Genomic DNA, 25,580 nt, shown 5'->3' on the forward strand with positions numbered 1-25,580 from the left:
GAGCGGGTGCGCGCGCGCGCGCGCACACACACACACCAGTGTAAGCAACACTAAAAAAATCCCTCAAAAACCGGGCATACGGATTTGGAATCGTAGCTGATATAATTTTTTAAATCTTAATTTCTCTCCTTATTTATTGGCTCATTTCCTAAGTTGCTCCTTTCCAGGTCCTGGGGGACTCTGATCATCCTAAACGAATACAAATCAAATGAAAAAACAAAAAACACCAAAAACTGCTGCGGGGAGAAAAGGCTTTGCTCCGGAGCCGGCAGTGGACAGCAGAGTAGGTGGAAGGCGAAGCCGCAGCGGAGGAATTCGGTTAGTCCATGACAAATGGGGGCGTGGCGCGCGGCTCGGTCCCGGGAACCTCCGCCAACAAAACTTCTAAAGGTTCGCGGAGGGGGCGGGGCAGAGCGGGGGAAGGATGTAGCGACTCCGGAGGGAGGGAACCGGGGCCCTCGGAGGGGTCAGGGCTGCGAAGGGCAGAGCGGCGTCGCAGAGGTTTGGGAACCCCTGATCCAGCGAGCGGCTGGCTGGGTGGAAGTCAGGCCCCCGGGGATCCGGCTGCCCTGGCTGTCAGACGCCCCAGGAGCCGCCGCAGACCCGGCAGCGCTCCGAGGGGGCGAGGCCGCCGGCTGTGGTTGGCGGGAAGGGGTGGGCGGAGTGGGGAAGGGGCGTCGCCCCTGTCGCCCCCGCCCTCTCCGATGTCATCGGGCGGCCGCCTCGGGGTCCGCGCCACCGTTTCTCCGTCGCACCCCGTCCTCCCCGCTGCGCTCGTTCGGGGGCCGGTCCGGTCTTGGCCGTTGACGTCACCTCTAAGTTTGCTGCCCTCGGAGCCCCACGTGTGGCTGCAGCGACGGCCCGGGAGGCGGCGAGCGCAGTGGCCACGGCTGCTGACAGGTCCCGTGCAGCCCGGCTCGTCCACGCCGCTCCCAGGTGGGGCCCGAGAGCCGCCGGAGCGGCTGGGCGCGCACCAAGAGGGCCGGAAGGCTCGGCGCGGGTCCTCTGGCTCCCGCTCGGGTAGAGGGACTCGGGGGACCTCGCCCCGGGGCCGAGAGCGCGCGCCCAGGCGGGCCGGGGACCGAGGAAGCGGTGGCTGGGAGGCACAGTCCCCGCCGCGGTCTGCAGCGCACGGAGCTCAGCGGCCCCGGAGCCGCACGTCCCCTCACCGGGACCGAGCGAGGGATGCACGATCGCTGAGCTGGGACTCCCGCCGAGAGGCCGTTTCGGCCCGGGTCTGAGACGCACGCCTTCGCCACCGCCGCCGACACCCCCATTCCGGCGACTCTCGGGGACCGGGGGCGCCGAGCGCGGCCCCGGGCTCAGGACTTGGGCGATTCTCAGACGATGGTTTCTTAAGCACGGCACCACGTCCCCCTTCCCGCCCCCTCGACCGGAGGCTGGGATCCAGCGCGGGGCTCCGGGGGCTCCGTCTCCCCGAGGAGCCTCGGCTGCCGCCGCCCGGGCAGCTCGCACGGCCGCAGGGGCGCAGGGCGATGTGGCCTCCGGCCGGCGCGCCGGCCCCCCCGGAGGATGCCACGGCACCTGGCGAAGTCCCGGCCTAGCATGGCCCGCGCGCTGCCCGACGTCGCCTCCGGCTAGGATGGCCCCTCCGGCCCCGGCCGGCTCCCACCCCATCTCGACCGAGCCGCTGTCTCGCAGCATCTTCCGGAAGTTCTTGCTGATGCTCTGCTCCCTGCTCACGTCCCTCTACGTCTTCTACTGCCTGGCCGAGCGCTGCCAGACCGTGTCGGGCCCCGTCGTGGGGCGGTCGGGCGGTGGCAAGGAGGCGGGGGCCCCGGGTCGCGGCGTCCTGGCGGGAGGCGCGGGGGAGCCGGTGGCGTGGCCCGCGGTCGCGCGAAGGAAGCGCCTCCTGCAAGTGCAGCCGTGGCCGAGGCGCCGGCCGCCCGCGCTGCGGGACGACGGCGAGGTGGCGGCCTGGGAAGAGGAGCCCCCTGGCCTGGCGGGGAGTCCCGGCGGCTCCGGGGCCGGGAGCAGTGTGGCCGAGACGCCGCCGGGGACCCTGGCCCTGCTGCTGGGCGAAGGGAGCAAGCAGCTGCCGCAGGCCATCATCATCGGCGTGAAGAAGGGCGGCACGCGGGCGCTGCTCGAGTTCCTGCGCGTGCACCCCGACGTGCGCGCCGTGGGCGCCGAGCCCCACTTCTTCGACCGCAGCTACGACAAGGGCCTCGCCTGGTACCGGTGAGCTGGGGCCGGACAAGGCGGGCAGGCGGGGGCGGCCAGAGCCCGGGGTAGGGGCTTGAGGAGCCCGTGGTGACGCCCACCCAGTTCATCGCCCTCCCCGGTTTCATGCAGAGGGCAGAGGGTCATCGGTAGTTGTCCTTAAGATGAGGGGTCTCCTTCCCCACCCTGCCTTCTCCCGGGGAAGAGGGAGCGGGTCGGAGGGAAATTTTGGCCTTGCAGATGTTGTCTTTAGTTCTTGGAATTCCCTTTTCCCCAAATAGCCAATCTCATCATTTTCTCCTGCTTTGTGAAAGTTTCCCTGTGCGTAGCTAAAGAGAGAAAAAAAAGAAACATGTAGAAACCTGTTCACCAATTACTAGATACGTGACCTAGTGGATCCCTTTCCCAAGGAAGCCTGTTTTTATTTCTTCTTCATCTTCTGGGCGATTCCCTGCGGTTAACGCAGCCTTTGCCATCGCCAGTTTATTTATTTACCTTAACTCTTTGCCTAATTGTCCTAGGTAGTAAGTAATATAGACACTGAGTTAAAGTGTCAAGAGCTAGACTCTAGGTTTGGGGGAGATATATGTGAGAGCAGCGTGCTTTAAAGACGGCTTCGTTGGCAATAACTTTTGTTTGGGGCTAGGAATGACTTCGTATAAAATGCTTTCTGTATTTGTAGGGAAGAGTACCTTTTGTCTCTGGACTGGCAGAAACTTTTCTAAAGATCTCCAAACAATTCCCTTTAAAAATGAGGTAGACAAAATTTTTTGAAAGGAAGAAACGTGGGGAAAAGTAGAGATCCTGGTTACATTGTGAAAAACCCTCCTAATACAGTGTAGGAAACAAGTCTGATTTAGGTCTTAATCTTAAACTTACCAGTCTTCTCAAATTCAAACCACCTTTAATAATAGAATAAGCCAAACTCTAATAAATCTTAGTGTCACCTGGATTTTGTGTGCCATAAAATATTGGTCTTTTTTCCTTTCCTCTGAGTATATGGAAAAATAGGCCAGAATTTTCCATTTTATAAAGTTTTATCTTGTTCATTAAATTTGCAGTCTCCTTGTTATCTTGACTGAAATCATAGGACAAAAGTTACAATACCATTTAAATATATTTCAAAAGCCCACTCAGTTAACCATTCATCCCCAAAAGAGAAATGGATGTGATTTGACAAGTTTATTTACTTGAGGGTCAAGCACAGGAAGCAAATTTACAGTAACCCAACTCATGAGAAAACATTTGGTCCTAAAAGTCGAACTAGAACGTTAAACATGTTTAAAACAGTAACTTTCCATTTGTTGGAGAGGAAGACAAACAACCTTCCCTTACTATAGAATATATATCATTTAAAATCATCGGCCACTTAAAAAATCCCCTTGTGTTTCTGTCATTTATGTTGTATCCTCTGGGAAGCTCTTATAAAAATGACCTGTTGAATCTGGAAACAACAGGTCCTTCTTCTTAGCACAAAGGCAGCTCTGTTTTTTCCATCAAGGACACAAGAAAGAAGTGATTAAAGACCCCTAAAACTCTTATCTATAGCAGTTTGCATTGTATGTGGCCTGGTACAGGGCTATAAGTGAACACATTTCAAGCCGACTGCCCAAAAACATCTAAGACAATGTTGGACTCTGAGGTGCTATTAAAATATGGTGAAACATTTAGTACTAAAACCCTTTATTTTCATTTTGCTATATAGCCTTTATTTCCACAAAGTAGGACTGTTTCTTCCTCTTCCAGAAATGAGTATTTGGGGGCACAGTATATCCACAGAGCTGGATCTTATTTTCCGTTGACCTTTCTGAGCTTGTGTAAGAGAAGGAAGGTTTCAAGGTAACTAGAAACACAAGTATTTTTAAAAAAAAAAAAAAAAAGGAAAGGAAAAAAAGAAGAAAAAGTCATGAACTTTTAGGCTGCTGTCTCGTTTGGAAACTGGAGGCATGCTATAAAGTAAATATCTCCTTGGATTGTTTACTTCGGTAGAGGAGTTTTATAAAGCAATTTATGGTGGTTACAAAAATAGCTGCACAGTAGACTTCATGGTTTGGTGAATTTAATTTTCTAAGTGTTGGAGCAGTGTCTTTGTTTTACCATTTGCAGTGGTCTTTTATTGAACGCATAAATTTAAGTTTAAATCAATTACGTGGAAAACTATTTAAGAAGTCCAACCTATGGGGCCTGGATTATGAGATTATTTAATGAAACTTTGCTACAGTTCTCTTTCATCTCGGCCCTGAACTTGGAGTTAGATGTTTGTGAAAAAGACTGAGGATTTACTTACCAATGACAAAAAATCACACAGAATGGCATTTAACTATTAGGCACGTTTTAGCTGCTTGTGTTTAGCCAGTATTTTAGGTAAAGGGATTCGGTAAGACCTTCTTGAGTCAGCTCAAAAATTGTAATATAGGGTTTCTAACACACATTTATGAGCAGACACACACACACACACACACACACACACACACACGAACAGAAAGAAAACCCTAGTATTTGAACCCTGAAGTGAATTATAGAAGAGAAAAAAATTTGTACAATATTTTTTACATGCTCATTGGCATGGGAGAATCATAATGTCTAGCCTTGTTTCTTCGCCCAGTGAAAATTCTCTCAATTTGCCGTAATAGTTTGTTGTGGCAGCGCCCCCTACCGTCCTGACAATGGGACAAATCTGTTGCTACTGCGAAGTTGGGAGAAAATCTCTTGGAAACTGAGTTTGAGAGTTAAAAATGCCTGTTGTTAGGATGTGTCAATAAATTTATCTCTCTGGGAAAAAAATTAAAAGTACTTTATAAACTACATCCCAAGAACAGTGTAACCAGTGGTTTCTTCGTTTGGACTAATGTGTAGTAAAGGCCAAGAAAACAAATTTATTTAAAATCTCCAAAAAGGAAGTTATTCTTACTGATTTAAAAATGTCCTAATATTACTCTAAAATAAATGAAATAAATGAACATTTTAATATGCCTGGAAATTCGTTGATGATAATTTAGGACGCTTCAGCGGACTTTTCTGGATATGAAACTCCGCTCTGATGGCGTTTAAAAAAACATTCCACATTACTTAATTTAGCTGACATGATATCAGGACAACAAATGTCTGTGGCTTGCGTGTCACAGGAAAGCAGTCCTTCACTGTGAGCTGTCTCCATTTCCGTCGGATGTGTGATGGGTTCCTCAAGAAAAGGGGGGAATTGTTTCATTACCTTCAGAACTTTGAGATCTTTTCTGGAAGTTAAGACCAAATGCGTGTGCTGTGGTTCAAGAGCAGGTGACCTTGGAATTCTAAAGGAAGCCCCCTCCCCTACTCTGCCTGTATATCTGCACCAGCTGGAGGCCATGGTTATTTTTCTCCTAAGACAAAAGATAACTGTTTATAAAGTACTTAAAGATACGTGTATGCTTATATATACTATGTACATATATATATATTTATATATGTATATGAATATAAACGTTTGGATTCTGTAACACTTCAGTCTTTTATTTGGGGACAAGATAGTAAGTGTTCATCATCTAATCTCTTGTGCTAGCATGTATCTTTCCTATATTTTGACTCATTTTCTTTAGTGAGACTGGGTGATTTCCCCAGAGAAGAATGTCGCTAAACTTATTTTACTCTGTAGCATCCAGAAAGATCAAAGATTACTCAGCTTGGAGTTTAGGAGTTGGTCCTTTCCGTGGCTTCGTCAGAATGTGAAGTTTTCTGGCCCTTCCTGATCACTGCCTTGTTTATCAAGTCCACGGGAGAGGCAGGCTGAGCAGAGGCACTTCCGGTTCCTATCGGGGGTGATCGGCATCTTGGAGCAGCTGGGAGCAGCTGCAGAGTACCTCCCTGCGTACTTTCCCAGCCTCCTGAGCCACCAGCCCTTCTACATGAAGGGTTGGAAGTGAAATTCGAGCCAAGGGAGTCTGGCCACCCATGCAAGGTCCTGGGGACTGACATCCAAAGGGGCTCTGTGTCCTCAGAGGGAAGCGAAGGACCTTGGAAGGGATAAGAGGTGGGGGGGGGGGCGGATCGTGGAGAAGCAGCTTTGGGCCCTGAGTCTAGGGTACATGTCTGTGGTGGGGGGAGGGGAGGGCCCAATTTCTTTCATGCATTTGCTCCCTGGAGCCCTCAGTGACTGGACACTCTCCATCAACTGAGAGGTGCAAAGAACCCCTTTGAGAAGCTACATGCTGCCATTTTGTTTGCCCTGGGTTCATCTCCCCAGTAGACCAACCCAGCAAGACAAGTCCAACAGTCTCATTTCTGTGTGTGTGTGTGGCGCACGAGGTTCATGCATGAACCCATACACACATGTATGCAAGAGCAGGTACCCAGTAGGTGGGGAAAGTGATAGAATTGATAACAGAAAAGTTACTTAGTGGTTGGGGAACTTCTGAGCAGCATCAGACACCCAGGTGGAGCAAGGTCTAGGATTATTGAGTCCGGGCATTAAAAACAACAATAGCAAAACCATGTTTGGTGTAGCCTGGAATTGGAATACCTTGTGTGAGTGATTATGCCCTTGTAGTGATGAGGTTTACCAGGTGCTGATGTAGTGTGTGTGGAATGCATAGCCAAGTAGGAGCGAAAACCCTCCGCAATATTGGAATCTTCTGCCTTCCTCTTAAAAAAAATCAAGAAACGCTCTGGCCAAAATATTTGTCTCATAGAATTTCTGTTGATTGGCCCAGAAAGAGTACGTGCCAAATCTGTATTCTGGAGGGGTCATGAGAACAAAATAAGCCCGTGCAATTAATGGCAACAGGGGCTGACCTTACACAGACCAGATGCTCACATCATAGTAGGAGAGTGTCACAGAGCAAACAAACTGACGTGGTATGAACAGCAAAGGCCTGCTATCTCTACGGGATGCATTTGAAGGACTGCACATCACGATTACCATCAGCCACATTGCTGCGCTGGGTTGGGAACTTGACAGACGTAGCGATTTCCCTCAGGGGCACGTCTTCCTCCCCCAGGGAACAGGAACTGGGCTGATAAAGAGCATCCTTTCTCCGTGTGCTTCCCAATGATATTAGACTCGAAGCTTTTAGAAAGTTTGTTTTTCCTTAAGTGATGAATCATAATTGTGGAAATGAGGTTTCTTATTAAAACATATGCCTTTGATGGGTTACCAGAGGGAATTGCACCTAAGTAATATTTTAGCTCCCTAGTCTTTGCATTTTTAAGAATGTCTTAAAAACGTTCGGAAGCACTTTAAAATCTTTGCTCATTTGATACAGTTTAAAAAATCTATTTGGAGGGGGAATATTGATATAGTTAATAAATAAACTTGAGTGAAATAAACTTACGTGAAAGCAGAACGTAGAAACTGAGGAAATGCTGAGTTCAGAGAATTGAAACATCTTCCCAGCTGCTTGCCTCCAATGATGCAACTGCTGATTTTATATATCACTCATGTGGTCATGACCCTTACGCCCCTAACATTTACATTTATTCTGTGATTCCTTGAAAGCTGGATTCCAGAAGTTCAGATTTGCTCAGTTTCAGAAGCTGTCAGATGGCAGTAAACGTGAAAAAGAAAAGGGGAACTGCTTAGTAAGAAGGAAGTTTAGTACTTGCAGTTAGTTTAGTACTTGTGATATTCTCACAAAGGTTAAAAAAAAGAAAATCCTCTTCCTGGTCTCTTTTGAGAGCAGCCCACGTTGAATGTGACCTTTAGCGCCACCTAGTGGGAGGGAGAGTCAGCAAGGAACTCAGAAGGGTGGACTTTGAAAACCTCATCGTGATCAGAGTATATTTGGTCTCACTTTAAAAAAAAAAAAAGTCATCCTGGGTAGCACTTACAGCCACTCTGCCTGAGCCGACTCTTTCAGGCAGGGAGGTTATCCTTTGGAGAGAAATAGAAAAGAGCTGCCTTGACAATAAACCTGAAAAAGAAGAGAGAAGTGATTAGGAGATTTGTGTTAGGAATGTGTGTGCCTGAAAGGAATGCCATATGCCCAGATTAGTTCTGTTAGTGTGTTTTGCCTCTGTTTCTGAAAGCCAGCTTCACGTGAAATCACTCCCAGATGATTTTATTTCAACATCAGTAATGCAGTCTTATTTCTATCCCTGCGTGGTATAGGCTCCGGAAGAGGGTCCCAGGGTTCTTAACAGGCAGCACCCAGAAGCCTGTTTAACCCTTAACACACCTGAGATACACTTTGGGAAGATCCACCATGTGGGACAGTTTTATAGGAAGGTGTTTTCGGAGTTCCAACGGGAGACTGTTTCCTGTGACTTTGGTCCAGGGCCTGGCGAGGGGGCGTGAGCAGGTACGCAGTAGTATATATAGAATCGATCACCAGCAAGGACCTACTGCAGAGCACAGGGAACTCTACTCAGTATTCTGTAATAACCTATAAGGGAGAAGAATCTGAAAAGATTAGATAGATATGTGTTTACATCTGAATCACTTTGCTGTACACCTGGAACTAATATAACATTGTAAATCAACTATAATTCAATTAAAGAAAAAAAGTAAGGAAGGGGGAAAGGGGAACATGGGAACGCTACGGTGGAGGAACCTGGCGGACCCCACTGAACCAAGTGCTGAGGGTGACGTTCCCTACTTGCCGTGTTGAGATCTTGTATCCCCTGGTGTAAGGCAGGGAGGAGGGCTTCACCTGTGGGGTTTTCTTCCCCTAAATCCTTGACCCCCATCTAATCATGAGAAAACGTTAGAACAACATGAATGGATGGTACAGCCGCAGAATACCTGACCAGCATTCTTCACAAATGGCGAGATCATGAATAACAAAATAAGACTGATAAACTGTCACCCTGGGAGGGGAAGAAAGAGACTAATTGCTAATGCATAAATGCAGTCTGGTACCGTCGACTGGATCCTGGAGCAGAAAAAGGGCATTGGTGGAAAACTGAGGAAATGTGACTGATGTGTGTGGTTTAGTTCACGGTGTCATACCAAGGTTGATTTCTTGGTTTTGATCCTTTACCAGGGTTATGGAAGATGACAACCTCAGGGGAAACTGGCTGAAGGGGTCTCTGAGATTTTTCTGTACTGCTTTTTCTTTTTTTTTTTTTTTTTTTTTTTTTTTACAGTTTTCTTGTCTAGAATGATTCCAAAACCAAAGGGAAAAGAAGACCATTAACAAAGAAGGCAGAGAGTGTGAGGGGTCATCCCGAAACACTCCACCCAGCCAGCCCTTGACTCCTCTCCTCCCCAAGGCCCCCAGCACCAGCCCGCTGGCTCCCTCCACGCCAGCACCTGTTGCTCCAGGCATGCTGATGTCCCCCTCAGCTTATTGCATAATAACATTGGCTCAGGGCCCCCCTCCTACTCTCTTGTCTCTGAAACACGGACAGAGACTGTTTTGTCTTTCTTTCTCTTCTTTGTGGTTGGCAAGTGTCAAGTCAAGAAGGTATAAAAAGTCACCCAGCCCTGACTGAATCCCTCTCTGCCTGGAGAGAAAAAACTTTGATGGCGGTGGCAAGTTTTTGAGAACACAAAGAACTGAAGTAGGGGTCAGAGGAAAATCTGACGTGGGAATCTGGCTTTTTTGCCTCCAGTGTAGGAGGGGCAGTTGTCAGGGCTGGGGAAGCTGGCGATGCGGTGACGAGATGGGGCCGTGCCTGGGGACACTCCTTACAGCTAAGATGACAACACAGTCTGGATTTTCTGGGTCAGCTTAAATGTTCTACCTGCTTACTTGCCCTTGTGCTTTAACCTTTGGTTTAGACCCTGGCTTACGGGATCTGCCACGGGAACAAAGCAGACCTGGAGCAATCACGGGGTTGAAGGAGAGGGTGGAAGGGAGAAAATCCAACCTCCAGAGCACTGGAGGACAGGACCTGGGCATCCTGGTGGTTCTTCCTGCTGCAACAGCTAAGCCTGGGACGCCAGCATTACCAGACTCAAAGTTCCTGTCCAGGTAGCGTGCTGGCGTTTTCGGCTTCTGTTGTGCATCAGAGGCTCGGGTTTAGTAGAGTAATGACAATCCGCCTCAAAACCTTTCCTTTGATAGTTTTAACAACTGTCAAAATTAAAATCAGGGCTTCCCTGGTGGCGTAGTGGTTGAGAGTCCGCCTGCCGATGCAGGGGACACGGGTTCGTGCCCCGGTCCGGGAGGATCCCACATGCCGCGGAGCGGCTGGGCCCGTGAGCCACGGCCGCTGAGCCTGCGTGTCCGGAGCCTGTGCACCGCAGCGGGAGAGGCCACAGCAGTGAGAGGCCCGCGTACCGCAAAAAAAAAAAAAAAATTAAAATCTCATTTTTACTTAAGCAAAACAAAACAATACCTGGTACGTCTTGAGACTCAGAGAAGATAACAGTACTTCCTCTGAATCGTTGGCTCACTTACCTTGGTTGCATCTGTCTTATGAACCTGTATCGTGCAAAGGACAGGCTACTAAATGCTTACGTAGATAAAAATAATTTCCGTGATTTAATGCCATTCTGGGCTTGTTGTTTGACATTTTTCCATCTTAGTTGGTATAATGCTTTTCTTCATGCATGTTGAAACTTTTTAAAAATAGCAAAATATTTGAACCCTGCAAAGTACATTTGACGAAATCTGTCATTTTAGTTTCTGTTTCATTTATTTTCACACTGATTTTTGTTATTGCTTTCCTTCTTCTAACTGTGGGCTTGGATTGCTCTTCTTTTTCTGGTTCCTTAAGGGGTAGAGTTAGGTTGCTTATTTGAGATTTTCTTTTTGCTTAATGTAGGCATTTGTCACTATGAACCTCTCTCTTAGAACTGCTTTTGCTGCATCCCATAAGTTTTGGTGTGTTCGGATTCCATTTTCGTTTGTCTCAAGATACTTTCTGATTTACTTTTTGATTTCTTCTTTGGCTCATTGGTTTTAAGTAGGATGTTGTTCAACATCCACATATTTGTGAATTTTCCAGTTTTCGGCTTGTTACTGATTTCTAGCTTCATACCATTGTGTTCAGAAAAGATACTTGATATGACCTCTGTCTTCTTAAATGTGTTAAGACTAGATTTGTGGCCAAGCATATGATCCACCCTGGAGAACGTTCTGTGTGCATCCTACTGCTGTTGTATGGAATGTTCTGTATATATATGTCTGTTAGGTCTATCCGGTCCTAACTATTGAACATATAGTTCAAATCCAATGTTTCCTCACTGGTTTCCTGTCTGAATGATCTATCTGTCATTTTAGATGTAAGGTAATAATAGCTGCATCTGTTGAGCCCACACTGGGTGTTGCTAGATTTTACTGCATGACCTGCTGTATGTAGTCTGGATACTTTTTTAATATGACTAATATCATTAGGTAGGTCCTATTATTTACTACCTTTTATAGCTCAGGAAACTGAGGCTCAAAAAGATGAAGTAACTTGCCCAGGGTCATATAGTCAAGTAAATAGTAGAACTAGTGCTGAATCCAAGTCCACCCACCTTATGCCAATGCTTCACCGCTGGGAAGCATCATGTTCTCAGATGGAATTGCCCATGTGTGGTTCCTGCCTAGATATCCAGCCATCAGTGGCTCAAAGATGGTAGGGATTGAAAGCCTGTCCCATGTGATAGAAGGACTTGGACATGTTTGATTCTGGGCCTTAGACCTTTAGTTAAAAACTAGGCAACATATCAACATAGAGTTGACAAAACAAATTTTTAAGTCTTTAAATATCTTTGTGAGTATATCGGTCTATCTGGAAAAACTAAAACCACCTCTACTTTTTGTGTAATTCTTTTTTTTTTTAAGAAATAATATAATCTGATCACAGAGCTCATCTTATTGATCATATCAGAAATCCTGAGCCATTCAATTGATTTTTCACCCACCCATTGAAAAATAATCACCGTGAAAAAAACCTCTTTGTTTAGTGGTCCAAATGAGCAAGTTTCCTCCTTCTAAATGGCTGCATGGGGAAGCCAAAATATTGTCAGAGACATATGAGAAGGTGGCTGGCTGCTCCTGGAAGTGGGGCAAGGTGAGTTGGTGGTTGTACCCATTCCCTGGTGTCTTCAACTTTGTAGGAAACCCCCAACCAGCCATGGCTGAGTCATGCCAAAGTCCATCTTTCTCACTCTTTTCTGTATCTGCCCTTTATTTTTTAACCTTTTATTTTGTATTGGAGTATAGCCAATTAACAATGTTGTGATAGTTTCAGGTGCGCAGCAAAGCGACTCAGCCATCCATATACGTGTACTTGCACTTTCTGATAGACACCTTTTTTTCTTTAGAAATGTTAATATTCCCGATCAGGCCATAGCCCAATTTTTAGCCCCAAGCACTCTTCTATCTTCATTATTATCGTTATTAATAAGTTTTATCTAATTATCCTGCCAGCTGGTCATTAATAGTGCCAAGCTCTTTACTGTACTGGTCGGATCATTGCCAAATAAGGCATGGTTGTTGATTTGAACTTTTCTGGCTCTAACCAGACAGAATCATAAACCGTAAAGGAAGTTGGAATTAGAAAGTATCTCAGAGATTGTCTTCTGCCTATGAGAAAACAGGGTGCCTTGCCCAAGGTTAAGCTAAAAGACAAGAGCTTAGAGCTTCCATTTTTCAGGGTAAAATTCTGGAGACTACAATTGGGAAACCATTGCATGCTCTAAATTACATAAATATCATTTTGGAGGATTTGTATCGATGGCAGAATTATTCCAGAGAATGGAACAATTGATAGCACTATTCTTTCTCCTCCCAGAACTGGTGAATTAAAGTATTGGATTGAATTTAGTCAGTGATCAATTCATCTTTAAATTTGTGGTTTTCATCTCAGATGTTTTCCCCAGTATTTTGATGCTTATGGATTTTGGAACCCAGCTAGCACGATTGGCTTGTGGATCCTTGTAAGTAATTTGTGTTTTATGGTTGTTACCTGATTGTAAAAGATTAGTGGGAGAAATCCAACTACAGACAGAAAAAAAGTTTGCTTTTTCTCTCTCGAGTGTTCAGAGTAGGAAGTAATCAATCAAATTATGGGAATAAAATTCCTTTTCCCTTTTTCAGAGTTCTTACTTGGATTAGAGCTCTCCTTTCAATAGGGAATATCAAAGTTGCCAGGCTGGTTTGAATGACAAATTCAAAAGTGGTGTGTTTGTTACGGTCGTAAATCTTTGCAGATTCTCCTTAAGCTCAGGTATTTAAAAAGGGAACTGAATTAAGCCGCCACGAAAGTTACATTCCCAGAGCTAACTGCTGCGCCCCTGGTCACCTTTCTTAACTGAAGCCATGTTTGCTTGCAATCGATGTTTTGAAAGGTTCTGGCGGTAAGAAAAGGCTGCAGTGATGAAGTGATTTCGTTTTACAAACAAAGCTTTTGAGTAAACAAAAACTGGCATCTGGGTTTTTTCTTAATTTTCTGGTGGACTTTAATTATTGTAGTTTCTTTCATCAAATGTTGTGGGTTCTTCTTAAATAAAGGCCGCTTGTTTTTCTTTCTAATGAGGCCTGTCTGTTTCTTCTTGGTGTAGGAGGACTCGAGATTACAACGGTATCTGTTAAAAAGGCTTTCCCCAAAGCCAGAGGGTCTACTAGAATGCCTTGCTAGGGTTTAATGATGGAAAGAAAGCACATTGGATCTGTTTTATATTTATATGGGGCGGGGGGAGTTCATGGGGAGCTAATGCTTGTGATGAAAATTCTTGGGATTTTCAGGTGCATTTGCCCCGTGGCAGAGGGTGGCGAGTTGGAAGCAGACATTGGAGAAACCACTTCTCAGCTCCAGCTGACAGTTACCAAGAAAGAAAGTAGACTCATGATTGCCCTGCCCTCTGATTTTTCTAAAGAATCTCGGGTTACTGATTTTTTAAAAAACATATTGAGAAATAATTAACATATTAAAAACCAAAACTAACACAAACCAAAAATCTGCGTAGAGGGAGTAAATCAATTTCATCTGGAGGAGAGGGGCTGCTGGTTCATAACCTTTGGCTCACAGTGACGATCAGAGTTAGCAACAAAAAGCTGGTGTGTATTAAGAGATTTTCAAACTGTGAATCCCAAGACATTAGTGTATAATAAAACCAATTATTATTTTCTTAATGGAAGGGGCTATAACAGGATAAAATAAGAGAGTGAATCCCAGGTAGTAAGCTGGGCAAATATTATCTTGGCAAGCTTGGTTCAGGTATGTACCTACATAAATAGACCAGTGTGTGCTGAAAGATTGGATGTAAGCGTAATTGTTATTAGTGGATTTCAATAGAAAAAAGTTTGAAAAACACTGGCCAGTGTGAGCAGAAGTCCTGTGTGAAGAGACTAAAGTGAACGTGCTTCAGGGTCCCTCGAGAAACTAACCTTGGTCTTTTTCAACTTTGTATCTATCTCTGGGCCCTGGAACTGTACCTGTCAGAAGAGATTCACTCTTTGTTTAATAAAAAAAAAATGATGCCTTAGGCCATGGCTCAGTGATTTTTTTTCTGGAAAGGGCCAATAGTAAATGTTTTAGGTTTCGTGGGTCATATGGTCTCCGTCACAGCTATTCAACTCTGCTTTTTAGCAGGAAAGCAGCGTTAGACAATATGTAAATGAATGGGTGTGGCTATGTTCCAATAAAAACGTTGTTGACCAAAACAGGCCTTTGGCTCACTGGCCTGGTTTGCAGACTTCTAGGATAGGCTAAAAGCTTCAGATATGTCCCTGGACCTTCCCTTACTTTACTTAGCATGTGAGTGTCCACCACGAACATTCATGGGAAGTGCTGAGGGTGTAGCTGAGGGACCCCCTATGCGAGGTGCCGCTCAGAAATAACAGCTCCTCGAGGCTGGATGAGGCTAGAAGTGTCCATCCCAGGCAGTGACCAGTGGGAGCTTTTTGAAATATGCAGACTTGTTCAGCATGGTGGCATTCCATGTAAAGGTGATTCCTGTGCTCAATGACAAACGTTCTACTTTGGAAGAGACGTCATAAAAACACAAATCGGCAGTCTTTGGTCATTGTTTTTACAAAAGCTTAATAATGCATTTTGCGGATTCCTTGACTTTGTCTCGAGTACCTGTTTAGTTTACATAGAGCTTCCCCTGCTTCTCCATTCTTCCGTCTGTCTTTTGGATGCCTGGGCATCCTGTGATGGGGTCACCTGACCTCTGTCCTGAGAAGCAACCCCACCCAGCAGTTTCAGTCAGCAGTCTGAGTTTGCAGCTGAAGAGTGAAGTGTCACGTTGGGATCAAAGTGTCAGAAGAGATTTTTGAGACCATTCAGTAACATGCTTAGGGAGTTTGGACTTTATTCTAGATCAGCGTTGTCCAAAAGAAATGTAACGGGAACCGCATATGTCCTTTTAAATGTTCTGGTAACTTCTTTAAAAAAGTAGGAATGGGGCTTCCCTGGTGGCGCAGTGGTTGGGAGTCCGCCTGCCGATGCAGGGGACACGGGTTCGTGCCCCGGTCCGGGAAGATCCCACATGCCGCGGAGCGGCTGGGCCCGTGAGCCATGGCCGCTGAGCCTGCGCATCCGGAGCCTGTGCTCCGCAACGGGAGAGGCCACAGCAGTGAGAGGCCCGCGTACCGGAAAAAAAAAAAAAAAAGTAGGAATGAAGAGGCAGTGTTCATTCTAATAATATTTTGATTGAAGCCAAGTTGTCTGAAATATTATAATTTCACCATGTAATCAACAATAAAACATTATCAACGAGACATTTTGCATTTTTTGTCCAAACTCTTCCAAATCTCATATGCATTTTATTTTATTTTATTTTATTTTTTAACACTTTATTTTATTTTATTTTTATTTTTTGGCCGTGCCACGCAGCGTGTGGGATCTTAGTTCCCTGACCAGGGTTCGAACCTGTGCCCCCTGCCTTGGAAGCATGGAGTCTTAATCACTGGATCGCCAGGGAAGTCCCTCATGTGCATTTTATGCTTGCGGCATTTCTCAATTCCGACTACCCACATTTCGAGTATTCAGTAGCTCCCTGAGGCCAGTGGCTACCATATTGGGTAATTACGGCTCTTGAGGCAGGGCCAGGGGAGGGGTTTTGAAGGCTTTCCATAGAGAGCTGATTCCGTAGTCGTCCTCTGATTCTGCCCAGGAAACCCAGTCCGAGGTGGCATGGGAAGGGCGGGGGATGCACACCAAGCCCCCCTGGTTGTTGAGTCTCAAGGACAGAGATGGAGGCTTGAACTAGAACAGGGCCATGGCCATGGGAAGTGGTGGGAAGGAGATTTGCTGGACGTTTTGGTGGAAGGAATCATAAAACTTTGTGTGGGATGCTAACAAGGAGGAAAGGAGGAGAAACTGGAGAAGACTGGAAGATTTCCAGCTCAGGGATATTTATGATTAACTGTGACTGTCATAGGGAGGGACACAGAAGGAGTTAACAGGTAACAAGGGGAACAGACAACTTTGTTTTAGGCACACGAAGCGGATGGAGCCTCAAGGTGGGCTGGAGCACACAAATAAGGTCAGGCTTGGGACCACCGTAGGCCTGATGGCTGAGGCCGTGCCAGCGTCACTGTAGCCGAGATATGAAACTGTGCAGCAAGGACACAGGGGAGGGAGGGAAGGGCAGGAGCAGGAAGACATGGTTATATTCTTGCCCCAAAGAAGGACCGTTTCTACAGTTTATGCTGTGCACGCGCAAGTGTTTAGAGGGAAAGGTACTGATGTCTAGAATTTGCTTTGAAACACATTCAAAAGGATGAGATGAATTGATGGATGGGTAGAGGGATGTGTAGATATGTGATAATAAAAGTGCAGAAAAATCCCTATTTAGAATCTAGTTGGTGGGTAGATGGGTGTTTGGTTGTACAGTTCTTACCAATTTTTGCCACGTTTAAAATTTTCATAAGAAAATGTTGGCAGTAGCGGGGAGGAGATGTTTTCAAGGTCAGTGGTATGAAATGCTACATACAGAAGGTGTGAATAGAGGTCCGAGACCAAAGAATGTTTGTCTCGTCATCTCGTCAACTAGGAAGCTATTGGTGACCCTGAGACCAGGCGGGCTATGGCGTGTGACAAAGCAGGCAATGTGTTGATGGGTAAAAGAAAACTACGCAGAAGAGGCAGAGAGTGTGATGAACTTCATCCATGTGTCTGCCTGATCTTTGCTGTCTCCCTCTTTTTCCCGGATTGAGTTGGCCAGTGGGGTCCTCCTGCTTGCTTTATGACCATTATGGCTGGTCATCCATGTACATAAAACTTCCCTATATAGAAAGGAGATTTTTACAATGTGTTTAGTACGTTTCTGTCCTGGTTACTGCATTTGTGTGTCCTGTTTTCTGCGTGGATGTCGTTACTTAGGCCTGGTGGCTTGATCAGCAGTTCCTTTATCACAGGGTCTTAGGAAAAAGCCTTTTTTTTTTAAATTGCAGACTGTGCTCTTTGGCTGGATGCTTAAAACTTCCTGCGTTAGTTACTGAGCACAAGTGGCATCTGATAGACCTGTTTAAGTTTCTTGAACATTCTGGTAAAAGTGTAGCGGCTAATTTTCAAGGTAGTGCTGTACCAGCCTATTCTAAACTCCATTGCAAGTCCGGGCAGCAAACGAAACTTGCTTTAAGAATCTCTGTCTTTTTGAAAACTCACTTGAAAATTCCCTGAAAGAATGAGGACTTCTGAATGCTTTGTGTTTTCTCTCACCAACACTGAAATTTAAAGTTTCAACCATGGATATTCTTTCACTGGTGACATCTTTTTTTTTTTAAGACTGATTTTTATTTATTTGTTTATTTATTGAGGCTGCACCGGGTCTTAGTTGCGGCACGAGAGCTCTTAGTGGCGGCATGTGTGCGGGATCTAGTTAGTTTCCCGACCAGGGATCGAAGCTGGGCCCCTGCATTGGGAGTGCGGAGTCCCACCCACTGGACCACCAGGGAAGTCCCCATTGGTGACATCTTATTTCTTCTCTAGGAACACCAAATTGAAGACATTCTTTGTAATGTTTCTAATATTTTCCTTTCTTTTCCCTGGAAATTTTGCTGCTGTTGAGAAAGCATTAAAAAAAAAAAAAGGAAAAAAGAAAAACCTGAGAAAACCAAACCAACTTATTCCTACTGTCTGACTCACAGATCGATTGCTTATGGGGGAAAAAAATTGTTTTTGTAGTGTTTGTTTCTCATTTAAGTCAATGGCAGTCATTTCTCTCTGATTCATAGAGGCTCTTAGGAAAAGGACGTGAAGGACATTTCAAGTTGAAAATTGCTTAAAATAAGGGGACTCGCGTACCTAAAGTTCAGAAACTATTTTCATGGCATCTCTCTAGGTTTAGTCTTGGAGTATTGCAAATAATTCATCTATTTCACCGTGATGGTCCTTTCTAGTCCACTCAGAAATTGAGGGTGGACCTTTAAACAGCGTGGTGGTGAGATTTGGAAAGTATAAGGGAGGAGGGAAGGGGGGGGTGAGACGTCCAGAGAACCGAGGAACTCAAAAGCTCGAGGGTGTAAGTGTAAACAAATGACTGCATGAAATCTTCACTCATCTAATATCCTGATTAAAATGAAGCAGGCCACCGTGTCGCCCTTTGCATTTGTGTGACAGAACTGGAGAACTTTTCATTGCGTGGCCAGAGGGCTGCATAATTGCAGCAGTGGAGAAAATAGAAAACTAGGAGGGGAAAAGAAAGAGAAGCACTGCTGAGCTAATGCTTCAGAGGCCACCAGTAAAGGGGCCCAGAGACCCACGAGGAGGGGCGTGGAGTGGGCAAGCGGGTTCAGATCTGGCTCGGATCTGGCGCTCTTGATGTTTTCGGTAGATACCTCTGGGGACTTTTGTGAGTCCTGAAATTCTCAGATGTGGAAATGTTCGCACCTGCCCCTCCTTGTGTGTCTCCCCGTCCACAATCCTTCCTGTGGCCATCGGTTTCCAGTAAAGGTCCTCATTATTCTGTCCACTTGATCTTTCTCGAAAAAGAGCACCTCCCCACACTCGCGGAGACTGAACGGCTCTGTGCCTTCACAGGAGTTCACATCATCTGTGTCTCCAAAATTAACGCGTGTCTGAGCCTCGTGAACTGTGCAGCCTGCTCACGTATCATCAGTGTGTCTGCTGGGGGTTACTGTCTACGACAAACAAAGAGGATCTCAGAAAAATATGACAGTATTTCAAATATGGTTTCTTTAATAGATTATCGATTTCTTGGGGAGAGGAGACAGGAAAACCATGAGTCACGTGATACCATGTATGAACAGGGGTATGCAGACGTAAAAGGTGATTATTATGAAATACGTGGAAATCTGTTGGACGGGAAATGTCTCATTCCGTGGCCAATCCCCTGGTGGTTCATCAAACTACATCAAGGGTTTGATTTTATATATATATATATATATAAAATATATTTTTTTTTATATATATGGTTTTTTTATTGACATGTGGTTGATTTACAGTGTTGTGTCAGTTTCTGCTGAACAGCATGGCGACTCAGTTACACATATGTATACACCCTTTTTCCTGTTCTTTTCTGTTATGGTTCATCCCAGGACATTGAATTTAGTTCCCTGTGCTCTACAGCAGGACCTCGTTGTGTGTCCGTTCAGATAGATTGTATTTTGACTCTCTTCTTTCAGGCATTGTTTCCCCTTCCTTCATAAAAGAAAGCAAATAAATAATAGTTGATTTAAACAGCTCCATTAGTACATTGGCTTGAACATGGGATGTATGTGTACCTCTTGTCATGATCTGCGGCACAGTTTTAAAGGCTTGGGTGAAATCGTTGCCCTTCAAAACAGTAAGTTCTTGAAATTGCGTAATAGCTAAATATGTAAACAATTTCAGTGTATTGATTTGGGCGTCTGATTTCTGAGTGCCCCTTATCGGAATTTTGTAGAATGCTAGCTCTGTTTTGAAAGCATGGGCAAAATCATTTCCCTTAAATAAAGAAAATCCTTTTCCTTACTCCCAAGGCCTTAAAAATCTGAACTGTTGAACCCAGCTTTGAGTAATGATGTACTATACTTTGTCAAATGAGTCGTTTCCCCTTTTATCGCATCCACCAGAAAAAGGAAGCGTTCTGTTGGACAAACTGTGTCCCAGGAAGGCCTTTTTGTGCGTGTGTTTGTTTGCTTAAGTCAAGGTAAGTTTAAAATCAGAGGAAAATTTCATATTGTTCTCAGGTGATATTTACAAGTTTGAGTCTGGGGGTTGTATTCTGTCCGCACAGAAATGCTAAGACAGTAGTTAAAGGAAAGAGGAATCCGTAATCAGAGGAAAGTAATGTAGACTGTTTAATAGCATATGTTCACATAACGATGATGGAAATAAGACAGATTTGCAGTTTTCTTTAGACACAGCCACAGCGAAATATAAAATGTATCATAAACAGTTTTTTGAAACCTTGAAATATTTAGGCTCAGGACAGTGTGACCGAATTTACTTTTATGATATTCAATTCCTGTTTGAGTTTCACGGACTTTGTACTAAATCTCAATTCTCTCGGCACTGAACTTGTTTGTTCTCACCCCCAAATAAATCATCTAATTATTAAGAAATAAGTACACTATCATAAAATCTCATTATTAGCATTAGAAATGACCTCCAGGTCATCTGGCCCAATACTTATCTGACAGACCAAAGTATATTAGATGAGTCCCATAGCTGCTCTAGTCAACAGATAATCTTCTGATATGTCTTCAAACACTGATATAACCTGACTTATTTGAAGGGTAAACTATTTAGTCAGTTCTTGGCTTCTTTTGCCTACTGGTTGCCAAGCAGAATCTCGTCTGTTTATTCTTTATTCATGTGACTAGTTGTTTTGAGAGAGTGTAGAGGGTGTAGACCACTTTAGAAAGAGGATTTTGGTAGCTCATATTCACGTTTATTTATTTATTAGAAAGATAATACAGCAGTTCTGCTAGAGTGATTGTTTCGAACACGTTGAGTTTGTTCCAGTGGAATTCATAGTTTAGGAAACCGTTTGCGTGTACTGCCAGTTTTAGATTTGTACATTTGTAGCTCGTGTACATTTTCATCAGCAAGAAACACTAGATGAATGCAGAAAACTGCACTCAGCTGAAGTGAGTCGTGTAAGAACACACACACGTGCACACATTTGCACACATGTGCCTCAACTGTCCACCAGCCACCTCAGCTCAGAGCCAGTTCTGAGTTACATTCATCTACATCTGGTGAACAGTCCCATTTTTGATAACCTGCTTTCCACCACTTCGCAATAACTCCCAAGCTGCAACCCTCCCAATGCGCGATTCCACTAGAAAACTTTAGGGCTTTTTCAAGGTCAAGTGTCATGTGTTTATGAATCACTTAACCAGTTAAAGTGTGAAAACTGGGGTACCGTTATTATTAGGTTCCTACCTTTCAAAAAATGTGCCACTGATAAATTTTGAGAGTGTTGTAGCTTAAGTCCATTTTCCCCATAAGCTCTGAGGTTTTTATTGTGTGATTTTATGTAGTGGAGGGATTTTAGGAATGCATATGTTGGAGTTATAGCACAGCTGACTGGATACCATTACAGAAAATGTAGCAAATGCAGTACAGACAAGCCTTGTAACCAATGTGATGTATTTCCTCTCAGGCATTTTACTATGTGTCACATATTTTTTAAATTTGTTACTCTAATTAGGCTCAGGGCACATGTACAATTTGTTAGAAATTTTATCATTTAGGAGTATCATATAAACATTTTCTAACTATATTGTTAGACCTTTTATAAATATTGTAATGACTTCTAAATCCCCTTTTAAGAATGTATCATAATTTACTTATCATTTGGGCTTCAGGCACTTTTTAATTTGGGGCTCTTATTCACAGTACTTTGATGCCTATCTTTGTAACGCTTTTTTTTTATGTTGAATACAAGTTGTTTGGAATGCTCTGCCAGAAATAGAATCACAAGGTCAAAGGCTGTGAATATTTGATACCTATTTGCCGAATTGATTTCCAGAAGGGTTGTGTGAATTTCTACTCCCAGCAGTATTGTACAGGTAGAAATGTGATCAAGTTTCTCTGTTTCTGGGATTCTAAAACAACAGAGAGACAATTTCATTTGACTGGGAAAACGTGAGCCCTGTATCCACAGAATCAGCTGCTCACATGTTGCCTCTGCTGGCTCTTGCCTTGTCCTTAGCACCCTGGCCTCTTTTAAACCTCCTTCTAAAATGTCCAGATGTGTTGGTTTTCTGATCCTTTCAAGGAGTGTCCACAATACAAAGGTCCAACTGTCCATCTCCTAGGAAGGAAAGTGTCACAGTGTGATCTGGAAACTGGAGACGTACTCCTGAGCCCGCCAGGTGATGACTTGATTTGGGACAAGTCTGTTCCCCTTGGTAGGACCTCAGTTTTGTTTTCTTAAAAACTGGGTTTGACTCAGTGTTCCCTGAACATATTTGGCCATCTTTAGAGATGTGTTCTCAAGGAATTGTAGAGGTAAGGAAGACACGGTGAGGGGGTGAGGTGAAGAGAGAGAAAGGCAGGTGAACAAAAGTCTATCCAGCAGCATCCTGTTAGTCAGGAGAACACTAATTTTCAAAACAGCATTTTGTTATGAAATATTTCAGTATATAGTAAAGTTAAAAGACTTCTGCAGTAAACACCCATCTACTCGCTACCTCGAGTCTATTCTTAGAACTTTATTGTGCTTGTTTTATCACATAGTTTCCCGTCGATGTGTCCTCTGTGCACGGTGGACTCTCTTTTGTTTGCACGGTCCCTTAGGGCATGGTGACTCTCCTCAGACAGACACCACAGGGCCCTGGGAAAGTTGGGGTAAGTTGCCAGCTAGTCACTGAGACCACTGGAGTCGGCAGGTTGGCACCCAGCGCCATCTTGGATGTCCTCTGAGGGAGAGTCTCTTCCTGCAGTTTCACAGAAAAGAGCTTTTGCTGAAATGGTGCATCAACTGCACAGTATAAAATATAAGAATAAGGAGACTGAATATAAAAAAGCACAGGGTCTGTAGATCCAAATGAGCAAAGTTCATCAAAGCAGTCTCCAGTGGAGGCTACATACCTCCTTCAGTGTTGCCATCACCCAGAGTATTTGGGGGGATTTTTTCTTCTGAGTTCCCCTCAGGACTATACAGCTCATAAGAAAACTGGCTTTCTTGCTCGGAACAGACAGACGCAGGTTAGACTGGTGACGCTACTCCTCCAAGCCACCCTTCATCCCCCTTTCTCCCTTTAATCCCAGCTGTGGCTACCGTTCTCAGCACCCATGAGCTTGTGCGGGCTGAGTTCCCTGTGTTTGCAGACATCTAAGGAGAGAGCTTTCATGACAAGAAGCTTCTCTTGTCTCTCTGTGACGCTGAGCAACTCGCCACCAAATAAATGCTTGTGCTTGTTTCTTTCTCTGTCAAATATGGCCAAGAATCTTCACCAGGCTCAAGTGGGAGGGTGGTTGTGATGAAAAAAAAAAGAGATACTTAGGAACCCCAAGCTCCTGTAAATACATGAAAAATACATGGGGCAAGATGATTTTAAATATCATTTTATGATATTGAAATAAAAGTCATAAGGAAAACAAAAAGACTGAAAGGAGATCCTGTAAAATGCCAGCATGCTAGAATTAGGGACCAGCGATAATTGCCTCTTCCTGTTTTCCAAAATTGTTTATACGGTGATACTCCCTTTATCATGAAAAAGTGTATTAGGGCCAAGCACCTGTTGTTCTCGTCATTTTAGAACAAAAAGCAAGAAATGATCTCTGTAGCAGGTAGTGGAAGAAGGGAGCAACCCGTCGTTTGGGGGAGAAACTGAAATCTCGCAGAAATGAGCCTTCTTTGCCTACAAGTAGTACTGACTGCTGATCTATACCTTCTGTAGCCTGAGAACATTCGTTTACTTTGCATCCCTGGATAACAGCTGGGGTCTCACAAATGTGTGGAGAAGATCTGACTGTCAACGATTCTAGAAGATTTTATCACTTGGAGCTGTGAGAAGACCTTGAGAGGTTAGATTAACCGTTGGCTAACCCGCGAACTCCTGTCTTCCGCACTGTGCCACTTTCCAGGCGGGATTAGTGGCACCCGGAATAGAATTCCCAGGGCCCAGCTTCCGTGAGCAGGAAGGTGGGAGGAGCGAGGGACAGCTCAAGGTTTTCAAGCAGAGCATGCGGACGCCAGCGAGGTCGCGAGGGCAGGCGTCCCGGAAGTTCTTGAGTGCGCGCTTCAGAAGTTCTGTTTTGCCCTTTTCTTCCCCGCACTGTCTTTCCCAAGGGAAAGGGATTTACATCAGAATTTTACTTCCAGTCTAGTTTCCTGCATTAAAATTTCAGAGGTTGCTAGTTGTGAGAAATGGACATCTTAAAAATCATGGCTGGTTGTACAGAGAAAGAGGAACCGGAAGAGTTGGCAGAACGTGGCCTGGGAACAGGAGTGATGACTCATCGAATTCATTCTTGGGTCCTCTGTGAGCATCAGGCTTTGGGCAGGTGTTGCATTTCAGGGCCGTCTCCTTCGGAGGGCTCCTGGGCTGTATGCATCTGCCATGTGTTCCTGCAATGCACGGAGATGCTGTACGCTTAGCCTCTCCGCTTGTGAGATGTAGGAATAATATAGCCTCACCATGAGAACCTTTATTTATCTCAGAAACACTTCCAGTGATGAGAAGGACTGAGCTGGGGAAAGATATGATCCCCTTCCCACCTCCCTCGGCCACTAACAATAAACACACAGGAATGTTGCAGAAAATATAACAACCACCACAACAAAAACAAGTGCCCCCAGCCAGAGTCCAAAGGCAGGGAATCCTCCTGCCAGAGCAGTGCAGGCCGAGGCTGTGGTACCCACAGAGGATGCCCAGGAGGGAGGGCCCGCAGGCGGAAGGCCGGGGTTCTGGGATGCGGCCTGTGTTTGCCAGGAGAGTCAAAACGGTGGCCCCTACATCTACCAAATGCCATGACAAACCCCCTGCTCTCTGTCCTCGTGGCTCACCTATCAAGCTCAGAAAAATGTGGCCAGGAGGCTTGCCTTCTCGATAGGTTTTTGGACAAAAGAAAAAATCACCCACAAAAAATTAAAACCGCAGTTCTGTATGTTGGCATGTGGTCTGAGTTTATACTTCCTGTGAAGTATAAACTGAGAAGTATAAACTGTGATTTCACACACTGAGAAATCAACATAAAAACTGGTCTCAGGGCCATTGAAACCCCTGGTATCTTTGGCAGACAAAAAAAAAAAAAAAACTGCTTTGGATTTTTTATAACTTGGTTCCCAGGAGAATTCCCCAGAATGAACAACCAGGATGGAGGATGAGGGCACCGTTAGCAATTTCAATCACTTGAGAAAAGAAATCAACCATGAGTGAGAAACAGGGGACTCAGCAAACCCCAGAAAGACCTCGGAGATACAGCACTCTGAAAGGTGTTTACAACTCGTTTTAAATTATTAGAGAAATTTTAAAATATATAAAAGTCACAATGAAAAATGACAACAGCATAAAAAAGATTTGGAAAAGAACCAAAGAGAATGTGAAAGGAACAGTAGAGTTGAAATTAAAAACTCAATGGATAGGCTAAGCTGCAGATTAAAATAGCAGAAACAAACTTAGTAATAACTAAGA

The 25,580-nt window shown here is 44.8% G+C and overlaps 1 protein-coding gene across 1 annotated transcript in view; it reads left to right on the forward strand.

Annotated features, from left to right (window-relative positions):
• Positions 1–1,541: 1,541 nt before the first annotated feature.
• Positions 1,542–25,580, forward strand: part of HS3ST3A1 (heparan sulfate-glucosamine 3-sulfotransferase 3A1) — an 85,751-nt gene continuing 61,712 nt past the window's right edge. The window contains exon 1 of the mRNA XM_022560858.3: positions 1,542–2,202. Within this exon, the coding sequence (XP_022416566.1) occupies positions 1,604–2,202 (599 nt within the window). The 5' untranslated portion in view covers positions 1,542–1,603. The remainder of the gene's footprint in view (positions 2,203–25,580) is intronic.

This window comes from Delphinapterus leucas, chromosome 19 (genome assembly GCF_059928025.1).
Source record: "Delphinapterus leucas isolate spDelLeu-1000000601 "Yukka" chromosome 19, BTC_Dleu_Yukka2, whole genome shotgun sequence".
Taxonomy (NCBI): Eukaryota; Metazoa; Chordata; class Mammalia; order Artiodactyla; family Monodontidae; genus Delphinapterus; species Delphinapterus leucas.